Source organism: Amblyomma maculatum, chromosome 6 (assembly GCF_055883805.1).
Source record: "Amblyomma maculatum isolate TAMU_Amacu chromosome 6, ASM5588380v1, whole genome shotgun sequence".
NCBI lineage: Eukaryota > Metazoa > Arthropoda > Arachnida > Ixodida > Ixodidae > Amblyomma > Amblyomma maculatum.
Genome location: NC_139349.1, coordinates 30,858,714 through 30,871,155, shown reverse-complemented (window position 1 = coordinate 30,871,155; position 12,442 = coordinate 30,858,714). Strand labels below are relative to the sequence as shown.

The 12,442-nt window shown below is 41.8% G+C and overlaps 1 protein-coding gene across 3 annotated transcripts in view; it reads left to right on the top strand.

The window, feature by feature from the left end:
• The window catches only part of Grp170 (hypoxia up-regulated Grp170 co-chaperone protein), a 534,702-nt gene that overhangs the window by 507,861 nt on the left and 14,399 nt on the right, over window positions 1-12,442 (top strand). For all 3 annotated transcript variants that reach the window (XM_084606342.1, XM_084606341.1, XM_084606343.1), the window contains exons 7-13: window positions 829-957; window positions 2,057-2,234; window positions 4,765-4,951; window positions 5,364-5,498; window positions 8,395-8,613; window positions 9,401-9,585; window positions 11,314-11,455. In XM_084606342.1, the coding sequence (XP_084462468.1) occupies window positions 829-957; window positions 2,057-2,234; window positions 4,765-4,951; window positions 5,364-5,498; window positions 8,395-8,613; window positions 9,401-9,585; window positions 11,314-11,455 (1,175 nt within the window). The remainder of the gene's footprint in view (window positions 1-828; window positions 958-2,056; window positions 2,235-4,764; window positions 4,952-5,363; window positions 5,499-8,394; window positions 8,614-9,400; window positions 9,586-11,313; window positions 11,456-12,442) is intronic.

Here is a 12,442-nt window from a genome sequence, read left to right as displayed (position 1 = left end):
GCTGCATTGTTTGTTGTGCTTGCATATAAGTATCTTGAAGAAGAGGGCAACAATACAGAAGCTCGTGTCGATATTGCTGACAGCTCGTCTGGCTACCTTGTAGATAGGCTTCACTCCTTTTTATTCTGATTTTGTTTAACAATTTGATGTTGCCAAAATTAAAAAAAAAAAAAATATGGTAAAGAAATGCATGAAAAACCTCCCAATTTAGTCAAAAACTGGGACGACCACTCACGATTCTTGCCAAAGAGCAGGAAGAGACCTTTTCTGAAGTTTTATTGCAGTTTTGAAGACACTCGAGGTGGAGACTGAGAAAAACAGCGCCACACCTTAGCTAGCTTTGGTTCCCTGCACATCACTGTAAGACCGCACATCACTGTAAGGCGACAGCAAGTCATTTGCCAGCAGTGGTGAATTTTCAACTTTGCAGCAGCACCGCAATGAAAATAGCGCTTTTAAATGAAAGCTGCTGACCATTTTTATGACCTCCATGACAGCCGACTTGATGTTGTCAACAGATGCAAGATGCACGAACACTTTCTGCACAACCTCTAGTTGCTAGTGGAGTGCGGCGAAGCTTGTCTCTTACCATCAGAGTGGCCATCAATTAGCACTGAAATGTTTAGCATAAACGTTTTAAGCCATGCAAGGTAAATATTGCATGTTTGTCAAACTTTTTAGAGGAGCTCGGTATGTTCATTAGTTTGCTTTATTTGTGTTAATTTGGAGTTTTACTATGGCTGTTGCTTTAGTAGCAGGCTTAAAAGCTTCTAATATTTGCCATGATGCAACTGCCCTTCAAGTCCTTTCTTTCTTATTTTTTTTCAGAACAGCCAATTAAGGATGCAGTGATCACTGTGCCGGCATTTTTCAACCAAGCAGAGAGAAGGGCTGTGGCACAGGCTGCTAACCTCGCTGGCATTAAGGTTCTTCAGCTCATCGGAGCCAACACCGCGGGTAAGACCTCGGCCCATGCTTATTATGGATATTTTCTGAATTGTACAGATTCCACTATATTGTGCTTGCATTTGTGAAGGTCTACTTCCGTTAATCCAAGTTTCTTGTGTTTGTGCACAAAAGTGCTGTCAAGGTATGACTTCATTCCTGTCTGCATGGGTCATCTCTCATAGCTATTGCTCTTCTTTAAAATAATTGTTTCCGTAACCTTCGTTTTTTTTTCTAGGTGCGTTTTTTTCTGAGAAAGGCAGATACTTTAGCTAGAAACTTTACCACTTTTGCCTTTATATATCACTGTTGCAACTGCTGCACTTCCTGATCAGTATTTACTTACAAATTGGCTTTGATTTCTTAATAAGCAGTATATGATGCTTTGGTAGGGTGGGAGACATAACTGATAAGCGTGTGCAAGTCTGAAAGGAAATTCTGCGGTGTTCTTGCCTGTTGTGTAAATTGTGCAATTTAGTGATAGCTAGAGCAGACGTTTTTTTTTTAATAAGTCTTTCATTGACAGTGGAGTCCAGGTGTCCACAGCAAGATGGTCACCACAGCTTTCTTTATAACTAATAACTGATACGAATGTGCATTCTGCATTCTTTGTGGCTTAGGCCAAATGAGGACGCTTTAGCCTCAAGCTAGGCTATGAATTAAGTATAAAGCATCATCAGCGCAGACTGACGGTATATTCCTATTTCAGTTTCCCACATTGCATAGCATTGCATAAACACTCAGTTTTTGTCTGTGAAATGTATGGCTGCCAACGTGTACAAGTTACTGAGTGGCCCATTTGTTGCAGCATCCCTGTTTGCATGCTTCCTCTGTGTAGCTTCTTGTGGCCTATCTCCTGGCCGTGTTTAGTGTGTGGTAGGTGCTTCAAAACATCTGGCGCTGTCCTAGACTATGTATCCCACCCGGTGATGATACAGGCTGCACAGAGTGCTCGGGGTATGTGCAGGGGCTAGTCATTTGATCGTGCAGAATCAACGCTCACAAGTGAACACCTCAAATTCCCATGTTGAAAACTTGAAGCAGGGGAGTTCGGGGTACAGCGCCAATTTAAGAATGCAGCTACTATGTTCTTTCATTTCTTGCTGTGCAGCCGCTCTCAACTATGGTGTGTTCCGTCGGAAGGAGTTCAATGACACGCCAGTGCACATCCTGTTCTATGACATGGGCACTGGCAGCACCACGGCCACCATTGTGTCCTACCAGACAGTCAAAACCAAGGACAAGATCCTGGCAGAGCATGTGCCCCAGCTTTCCATCAAGGGCGTTGGGTGAGCACTGCCTTCTTCATATACATAGTTGCAGTCAGCTGCAAAGGCATGGAAATGCTCAATATTATTTTAAGCTTGTTAGTCTGACACAACAAGCCATTAAGAACTCTCTGATAGAGAAGCTGAATTCGGCTGGGCAAAAATGTAATTAATTGCCTTAATATTAAGCAAGTTGTGCAGTTGTTGCCTACGGATTTATGAATGGTGTGGCAAATAAGGGAATTTTTAGGTTGCTCTCATTTCTTTCTTTTGTTGGCATATCAGTTACATTCATTGTTTTGCTGGAGTTATTTTAACTTTCGTTTCATGACTTGTGCAACTTGTCTACAAGATTGCTTCAGTAATAACAAGCAGTGGGGGTGGTTTATATGGATAATAACTGCTTGATTAAAAAATTTCTGCATAGTTTATTTTCCTTTTCTTCCTTCTCAACATCAGCCCTTTTCTTGTGTCATTTTTATGTAAATCAACTTAATATTTCATTTATACACTCAGCAGAGCTTGTTTAAGATGGCTAAAACAAGTAGTGTAGCCAACTAAAGTGCAAAGCCAAATATGTTTTCTGGTGTCCATAGTGGAGGGTATTATGTTGGATAAGAAATAGCAATGAAATGTATTGTAGTTGAAGTGTGAAAAGAGCGCGTCTGTGTTGTCTAAATCCTGCAATGGAAAGTTTTGTAGATCTAGTTTACAACGGTTCTGCATTTGGCAGTAGGTACTGTCATTAATTGATGTCAAGAGGTATTTACGTCATATGGCATGAATGAATAAATATCTACTCATATGCCTTTCTCATGAAATCGTAGCAGAAAAATACATGTTGCTGACACATCTGGGTAGTTGAGAAATTGATCCCTTTTAAACTCTAGTTGTGGTAGGGATAACATTAAGAGGTAGGAAACTTGCAGAGTGAGTCAGACAAATAACTCAAGTGGTAGGGATAACATTAAGAGGTAGGAAGCTTGCAGAGTGAGTCAGACAAATAACTCAAGTCACTGACATTCTAGTGGAAATCAAGAAGATGAAATGGGCATAGGCAGGACATGTAGCGCGAAGGAAGCATAACTGATGGTCGCTTAGGGCAACAAAGTGTATTCCAAGGGAAGGAAAGCGTAGCAGGGGGCGGCAGAAAATTAGGTGGGCGGATGAGGTAAAGAAGTTCGCAGGGGTCATATGGATGCAGCTCACACAGGATCGGGTTAATTGGAGGAATATGGGAGAGGCCTTCGCCCTGCAGTGGGTATATTCAGGCTGAGGATGATGATGATGATGATGATGTGGTTTTTGCATTTAGGCTGAAGAATAGTTAGCTTGTATAAAAACATGTTAAAAAATTTCGTTCTATTTGTGAAGAAAATATGCTTCTCTTTCATTTTCAGTCTTTTATGCTATCTTTCTGCCTTGGTAATTAATTCTTATGTAGTCAGAGGCCCCAGAAACATGAAATGCATGCCTGAGATCTCAGGAGCTCATCAGCAGAGTATGTAGTTTACGTGTAGTAGCTTGAGGTAAAATAAATGGATTTGTTTGGTTTGGTTTGTAGGGTTCAACGTCCTAAAACAGGTTCGTCTCCATCGAAAAGCTGCCACCGAGGCCGGGATTCGATCCTGCATCCTTGGGAACAGTAGTCGAGCACCGTAACCACTGCGCCACCCCGACGGGGTCTAAAAATAAATAAGAACAGTTGCCTCTCACACACCGCTGCTGTATCATGCGTATAATCCCATTTCACCCCACGCTGGGCAGCAGTGATTTTTCCCACCCACCTCTCAGGCGGATCGCCCACCACCACCCACCTCTCTAGCTTCAAGTTTGTGACACTCGGGGGACAACTTTATATGACAGCGATGTGACCAGTCACGCCATTTCAGATGCTGCAGTGTTGCGTTGCAGGACTTTTAGTTTATTTTGGGATAGTGTCACACCATTCCAGCACCGGCTCAAATTTTGTCTTTTTCATCCACATGCTACCTGCGCTTCTTGATACACTGAATTGTTGCATTTTGAGGATGCTTCACCGCACGTATAATCTTATACGCAGTGAAGTATCTCCAGAATGCAAAGGGGCTGCTTTTAACGAGGCACCACTGCTAGGCCATTGCACTGCGAAAAGGGCCACGGTGGTACTTGTGATTTTGGAGCAATTCTTTGACATTCCTGACAGAGTGCGCAAAGCAAAGCACTTGACGAATCCATGAAAAATCGCTGTCGCATGGCTTTCATCACAAATGTGTACTGAACCATATTACCGGTATTCATTATATATAAAATTGCTGTTATGCTAATGGTTCTTAAATTTTTTTTTCTTTTTTTTTTTGGGGGGGGGGGGGGGGGGCTATTCAATAATTTGAAAATTTTTCCTGAGGGTTGAATTAACGATTTTGCTGTATTTGAAAAGAAGAGCTGCAAAGCCATAGCCATCTGTGTTGTCGTTTTGTTCTTTCAAGGTATCTGCTGTGTTGTCATTATTCGGTTGGTGCGGTTCATAATGCCGCTTCGCCCCTTCCCTTTTCCCTCTCTTCTCAACCAGGTATGACCGTTTCCTGGGTGGCCTGGAGTTCAAGCTGCGGCTAGGCGAGCGCTTTGCCAAGGAGTTCAGTGCACTGAAAAAGACAAAGCAAGATGTTTTTGAAAACAAGCGTGGCCTGGCCAAGCTCTTCAAAGAAGCAGATAGAGTCAAGAAAGTTCTCAGTGCCAACACTGAACATATGGCTCAGGTCAGATCTAATGATCATTTATTTCCCTTTCTAGCACAATTCTGCGCAAAGAAAAGAATGTTTTTTGAAAATTGATTAGTTCAGATTTTTTTCAGAGCTTCTGTAATGCTCCTTTAAATGTTTCATGCTCTAGTTTAAAATTATATTGCAGTTGACAGTGTTTGCGCATCGTTTGGACATGGCTTGGACATCGTTTGGATATTGACAAGGCTTGTGCTTGCATAGGATTGTTTTCACCTGGCAGTGGGAGTGGAAATTAAGCAGCGGGAAATAATGTCTGGCCGACAAGAAAAAAAGCATTGCATGTAAATGTTATCACTAGGGTCCTAGTTGAAACCATTATTTTTATGCAGTCATTGTCTCAAATGCAGAGGCGCATTTCTGCAAAGATTCATATTCTGCTTGATTGCAGGTTGAAAACGTCATGGAGGATGTGGACTTCAAGCACCCAATTACCAGGGCTGAGTTTGAGGAGATTTGCGATGATCTGTTCAAGCGCGTTGCTGCACCAATCCACATGGCTCTTTCATCTGCTGGCATCACCTTGGTGAGTTTTGCACAGCGCAGCGCCACTGTTTTTCTTTTTTTTTTTCTAGGGGAATCTAGAGATTAGTGAACAAAATAAGTGACTTATTGTGCAGAGCATCCATTGACATTCTGAGGGCTATTCTTCTATTCAAATTGGTCTGTACAAGTATTGAAACTTTCGAATCGAAATCGATTACGAATATGGAAAAAAATATTCCTTCAAATATCAAATATCTGATCAGTGAAAAAAAATATCAATGGAAAATTAAAACATAGCAAACACATTTCACCTTCATTATTTTAGAATTCACATGGCATTTGCTAATGATATTGGCTAAAATTAAGCTACAATTATGCAGAACTGTATACCTACTGAAAAACGCATTAGTATAAGTTGTATGCAGGATTCCATATACAAGATTTTGTACAGGAAGGACCTGCATGAAATCAGGTGGAGCTGTCATGTTGCAGCTGAATAAGCGAAATCTTGTTAATTAGGCCTTCAGGGGGCTAGAAAACGTTTCCAAATTGACTGAAATCTCTAATTATCGAATGAGCTTGTAAGATCTGCTGAACACTCTTTGTATCACAGTAATTTGGTCTGATCTACACCTGGACAACGTATCTCTGCATCTGAGATGAAACCGAAGTGAGAACAGTTTTTTTCTCGGTTTCGTCAAGCACTTCGCGCACACTGTCGGGCAGGCCCTCTTCACAAAAAAGGATCTGTCCTCAAAAAATGGCCTATTGCATTTTGAGGATGCTTCACTATGCAGCCCACCAGGCCAAGCATTGCGGTGAAGCTTGCAGTTGGGGGAAAGTGCGGAGAATTCGTAAATTTTTAGCACGTATGTGGTAATTTTTAAATATTTGGAACTTCGGAATATCAGTCTTTTGACTGCAAATACAAATGATATAACAAACATAATGCAGATTGTGTTCAAAAATTCAAATGCAGTAAAACCTCGTTACAAGAGACACTCAAGGGACCCGAAAAACTTGTCTCTTGTAAGCAAAGTCTCTTGTAACCAAAAATTCTAAAATAACTGGGTTGATTAGTTTACTGCACATCAGCATATAGTGAATGCATTCACATGCATTAACAGGAAATTGTTCAGGAAAGCTTAAAGAAGTTATTCATACTACTAGTATGTATTTTTGTTAGTGCAAAGTGTATTTCTTCCCAAATTCTGTAGGTAAAGCACTTCACTTTGCAAGCCTTCCTGTTGCTGTAGTACCTTCGAGGCATTCTTACATGCTCGTCACCCTCAGATGATTCACAAAGAGAAAGACATCAGGATTCTAAGCTTTCATCTTGGGATCAAATTTTAACAGTGAGGAGTTAAAAATGCTGGACATCATTCATGCATTTTTATTTGCTTCATAGGTAACAGTAATGCGATGCCGTTTTGACTTTCCAATCATGGGGAAGCGCTCCTCAGTTCCTGACATACACAACAAAAAGGACACTGATATGGAACAGAATTTAGCTAAGGGAATCTGAAGTGCATCATGTACGAGTTGGTGCGTTCCAGATGCATTGCATGAGTACACCTGGGTTGTGTTTTTTCTAAATAGTGAAGAATTTACTCCAGGGACCTGAAAACGTTGTCCTTAGTAACAGAGTCTCTTGTAACCATGTCTCTTGTATGCAATGTTGTTAACATGGCAGACAGGAAAACCAACCGAACCATTTTCAAATGTCTCTTATAACCGAGTGTCTCTTGTAACAGTGTCTTTTATAACGAGATTGTATTCGCACACCCCAGTTCAGGCTATGAAAGCTGCCGTCAAGTGCAAGAAAATAGCACCATTTGCACTTGTCCTTTCTGCAGTGATAAATGGTCATCAAAATCAGTCATCGGACAATAGTTTTATTGTCATTTATCTTTTACTAAAGGATTCGTCTAGTTTTGTAAATATAGGTTGAATGTGTAAGTGTTGTCCATCTGGCACAGTCAGGAGAATATTTTGAAGTCCATGGTAGAAAAAAGAAATGAGATGGTTTTCAAAGTTCAGATCAACTAAGGGAGGAATGGATGTTTAAGTCCGGTGACCAGTTTTTATATGTAGACAAAGCCCAAGCCCTCGTGTTAGAGTGTTAATTGGTGCATACTGCGGCTTCCTTCTCTCATCTTGCTTAAATTTGTGCTTTGAAAAGACTTTTAAGAAACAACTTACATGAAGAGGGCAAAATTGTAAAGACAGGGACACGAGCGCAGACACAAGAAAAGTGTGCTGTGTCGCATAAGTCCTTTTGTTGTTCTGGGCATGTCGAAACTGATCCTTCAGGGTAGATGATGTCTTTTAGAGTTAAAAATGGCTGCCTGCTTATTTGCAGTTTGATGGAGCTTATCTGGATTGCCCTCTTGCATGACACTACATTTTTTCTGCCTTGACTAGAGTAAACGTGTATCCTGCCATGTTTGTGCTAGTGTGTTCTGTTGAGCGCTACATGTCAGCTTATTTACTTGCACATGCTGAGTCAATAGTCAGCCTCAAATGTGCTCATGGGGTGCTTTTCCTCATGCGTTTTAAATATGGCACTACCACCGGCAGTGGTGGTGTTAGTGGTGCCTGCATGGCCAGCAGAACAGCATCCATCCTTCTCAGTAAAGTTTGTTGTTTAACTGCTTCTGAAAAAGCTTGCTCTTCATTCTACGTCATCACAGTTGATTGGTGCATGGGTCAAATCTATGCACCAGGAAGTATGCTTACTTCACAAGTCGGTATCATTGCATTAGGCCTTGCTGTTTCCTCCTGGACCGCACTGACAGTCCGAATTATCCGGATAAACAAGGTTTTACCATAGTAACAAAAACTGTTGAGCAGTGACCACCTGAGCAGCTAGTACAGACCTCCGGAGTATGATATCTGTTGTAAATTACTGTTTTTTTGCCTTGTTATGATTGCAGGGAGAGATTGACCAGGTGATAGTGGTGGGAGGAAGCACCCGCATCCCGCGTGTGCAGCAGGAGCTGCATGCTGTGCTGGGCAACAGCCGAGAGTTGGGCAAGAGCATCAACGCAGATGAGGCAGCCGCCCTGGGAGCTGCCTACCAGGCTGCATACCTCAGCAAGGGCTTCAAGGTCAAGGTGTTCCACGTCAAGGAGGCCTGCCTCTTCCCCATTCAGGTGGGTACACCACCGGCTGCATAGCAGTGAGTGCCCATGGCTTTAGTAAAGTGTATTGCTGTAACAGCTGTAGTACAACAGAGACAGGTCAGAGAGGTGAGATGCCACTGACCGGCTTGACTACCCTTTGTCTTTTGTGTAGTTAACCTGCTCAACGTCATTGCAACCTGTTATGTGTAAAGCTGATGATTCTTGGCTTTTTGAGGGGGAAAGGGCACTGATGGGCTTGTACCGTCTGGCTATAATTTTGCTTGAAATGCTTTCTGGAAGCTTTCTGCAGGCTTATGTCCTAAATGAAGCATTTAGTGGCTTCTTTTCCCTATGTGACATGACTCTCGTATTTACTTTTTTTAACCATGAAGCATTTAATGAAGAAAGGGTGTGTCTGTTGTCTTCATAGGGCATATATATTGATGACTGCAGGTGTGCACAGTAACCTAAAGCATGCCTCCTAGGCTATTGTTATGTTGCGATGGCGGAAAAGTGCAGCACAAGAAGCTGCTTTTCCCATCTACCAAATGCTGCAAGTGCATGTGCTTTTTTCAAATTGACTGCAGAGGACAAGCACTGCCTATGACTATTAATTCATAATGGAAGCAGCTGGTTATATAGCCGATCACTAGGAACCTGATTTGCTGCTCTTGCCTCAAGGGGATGTTCCCATTCTTTCTATTTTTGCTTGATGGTCCCTTTAAGAATGACACTTGTTTTTTGAGTGCCTATTTCAAGCAATGCTTAAAAGCAGGTAATGAATGATATTTCTATTGTTGCATCCTTAACAATTCAGGTTGACTTCAGCCGGGATGTAGACACAGATGGCCTCAAGAGCACGAAGGTGGTACGGCGGCTGCTGTTCAGCAGGAACAACCTTTACCCACAGAAAAAAGTGATGACCTTCTCGCGCTACACCACTGACTTTGATTTTGCCATCAACTATGGAGACCTCAGCTTTTTGCCCAAAGATGAGCTCAGGTGACTGTCTCTTATTTGTTATATTTACTGGTATAATGGTCCACACCTCGTATGGGCCAATCCAAGCCCAAAGTTGGAATGTTGTATTAATCAATCACTGGGAGCCCTGAGCAGCCAATGTTTAATCAAGGTAACCAGCAAATTGCACCACTTACTGCAGTTGTGATGATGCCATGAGAAATTGTTTCTCATGGCATCATCTTCTTTAGTTCTGCAGACAGTCTGTTTCAGCAGTTTTTCCAGTATTACTCATTAACGGCAGGTAATCTTTCAAGGGTTCATAGGAAGCTTTGCACTGTAATAAATAGTATATGAAAAGGAAACCACACTGGTCTTTCCTCGGTGTTTGCTGCACTTTTCCAGCAGTATTGAACTCTCGTCCTGTCGCTCAGCATTTTTTCCTTTTTAAGCAGCAAGATGATGGCTTACTGGAAACCTGACAGCAACAATCTTCCATGCTCAAAAGACAATACTGCTGCGTGGCTGAATGACTGGAAGTAATTTTGCTTTTGCGACAAGGCCACAATTGTCATGGCGATAGTGTGGCAGGTCCCTGCGCTTAACTTCACATTGGTCTTTGGCAGCCATGCAACAGTTCATTGTTGTGCGAATCGATTCTTTTTTTTCTGTGGCTTCTGTCGAGATAATTTCTATAGGCAACGCCTGCATTTATAATGTTGCAAACATTACTTGCATGTTAATGGCCACTCCCTGCTTTAGTTTCAAATTTTGAGGCTTGTTTTAGGTTTTCTTATGAAGGTTTTCTTATGAGTAGTTTATGAAGGGAGTTACTCTTTTAAGTAGCTATTTCAGCCACACGACACACACATGACTTTTTTTTGTATTAACGTTTTTGATTATCTGGGGCGCAGGAAACAGTCCTTTGCGTAGACTCAGTTTCGGTTTCAAAATGCCGTTTTTTTTTCTTTTCTTTTTTTTGCTTTAGTTTGATATATACTTGAGACTCAGTTTTATAATATAGGACCCTGTTTGACTCTGCTCCCAGCTTCCCATACCTGTCAGCTTGTGCTTCATTCTTCTGTCTTGCTTTCTTTTCTTTTTTGTCTTTTTTTCATGTAAGATGCTGCAGCTTACGGTCCTTTAGTATGACTGCGGCTTCTTGCATTCAATACTGGCTGAAAACGTTGAATACTTGCAGACTTGATAGCATGTGAGGGGCAAGGGCTAGGAATAGCTGACTGGTTCTGGCTTTCAGTGCAGAAATGTTTGCAAGATTTCTCTGCTGAAAGAAAATGTGGCGAGAGGAAGTTTCATGAAGAGAAGCAACCCACTATTTTCTGGCATATTTAAAAGCAGAGCGGTGCGTAAATGCCAGACACGACCGGAATGGAATCGCTATCGCTGTGGCTTGAACCGAATGCACATTAGCACTTCTGCACAGTGTTTTTACATTGAGTGAAAGAACAGACTGGGCTGTAAGGCAGACACAAAACTTTTTTTTAACAATAAGTGGGTTAACATGACTGCTACTCTTTTGCTTTTCGTGTATATTTTTGACGGAGAACATACTTGAGCTGAGATTTAACATTTAAAGCAACAACAGGTATGACCTGTGCATTTTTTCACTTTGTTCGCATATTTGCTTGAAAGTCATACCTGGCAGTGGATATTTATATTGCATGTGTCACCCATATGGTATCACCTAGTGCTCAGTGTCAGGCATCACTTTCTGCACGATTCCCTGCTTACTCTGCTTCTTTTGTGCAGCAACTTTGGCTCATTCAACATCAGCACGGTGTCGTTGACGGGAGTGGCAGCTGCCATACAGAAGCATGCAGAGCAGGCTGAGCCCAAGGGCATCAAAGCCCATTTCAGGCTGGATGAGAGTGGCCTGCTCCATTTGGATGCTGTAAGTGCCTTTGTTTCTGTTCCAGAATCAAGCTGCTCGAGAAAAACTGCTATAGAAGGAACTGCTTCTGAGTAGGGATAACTGATGTATTGTTTCCATCTCATTTTAAATGCACTTGTACTTATGGCACACATGCACAAGCATGCGGGTATAGTCGTTCCAGTCTTGATGTCTTGTTCGTTATGAAAAAAACTTTGTACACTTGGAGCCAGAATTTAACAGGCTATGAGTCAGTACTACAGCCAAACGGGTGAGTTGGTGGAACATATTGGATGGAAAAACAGCCGCAAACAGCGCAAAAGTGCAAACACAGGACAGCGCTCTTCTTGTGTTTCTTTGCTCTGGTGCTTGTCTTTTGCGCTGTTTTTTCAACCAGTATGAGTCAGTAATGAACAGCATCTGTTTCTTTTATGTATTTATTTATTTATTTTTGTTTTTGTGGTGTATCGTGTCCTGACAGTATGCATGCTGCCTGTGCATTGTTGTCAGAGCACTGCATGTCAGAGCACATAAAATTTTTACTACCTTGTGGAAATTGCTTTTTGTAAGTTCTTGATGCCAGGTGTACCGCTGCTTGCATACCTGTTCGCATCAGTGGATGATACATGTACTTTCCTGATGCTTGTTGCAGTTTTTGTATTTTTTTTTGCATTACATATTAGTAAACGTAGGTCTAATGGCGAGTGAAAGTTATTCAGCTATTTGCATCTACTGCCTTAGGGGCATTTGGCCCAGGAATTTTCTGCTTTTCGTTTTACTTCACATGGCTGGAGAGCCCTGGATCATGAAAACACATTATTTCTGCCCAATGTTTTTCGACACTTTTTTTTTTTGTGTGGGCAATGTTTTTGCTTGCTTTCCGGCTTAGCTTAACCCTGCCTCGCATGCAACACTGCTTCACTTACTTGTAAATTGGTTTTGATTCTTTGCTTCTTTGAGTGCTTGCACTGCTTTTTTCTTTTCTTCTTGCCTGTATTACTCTGTTTG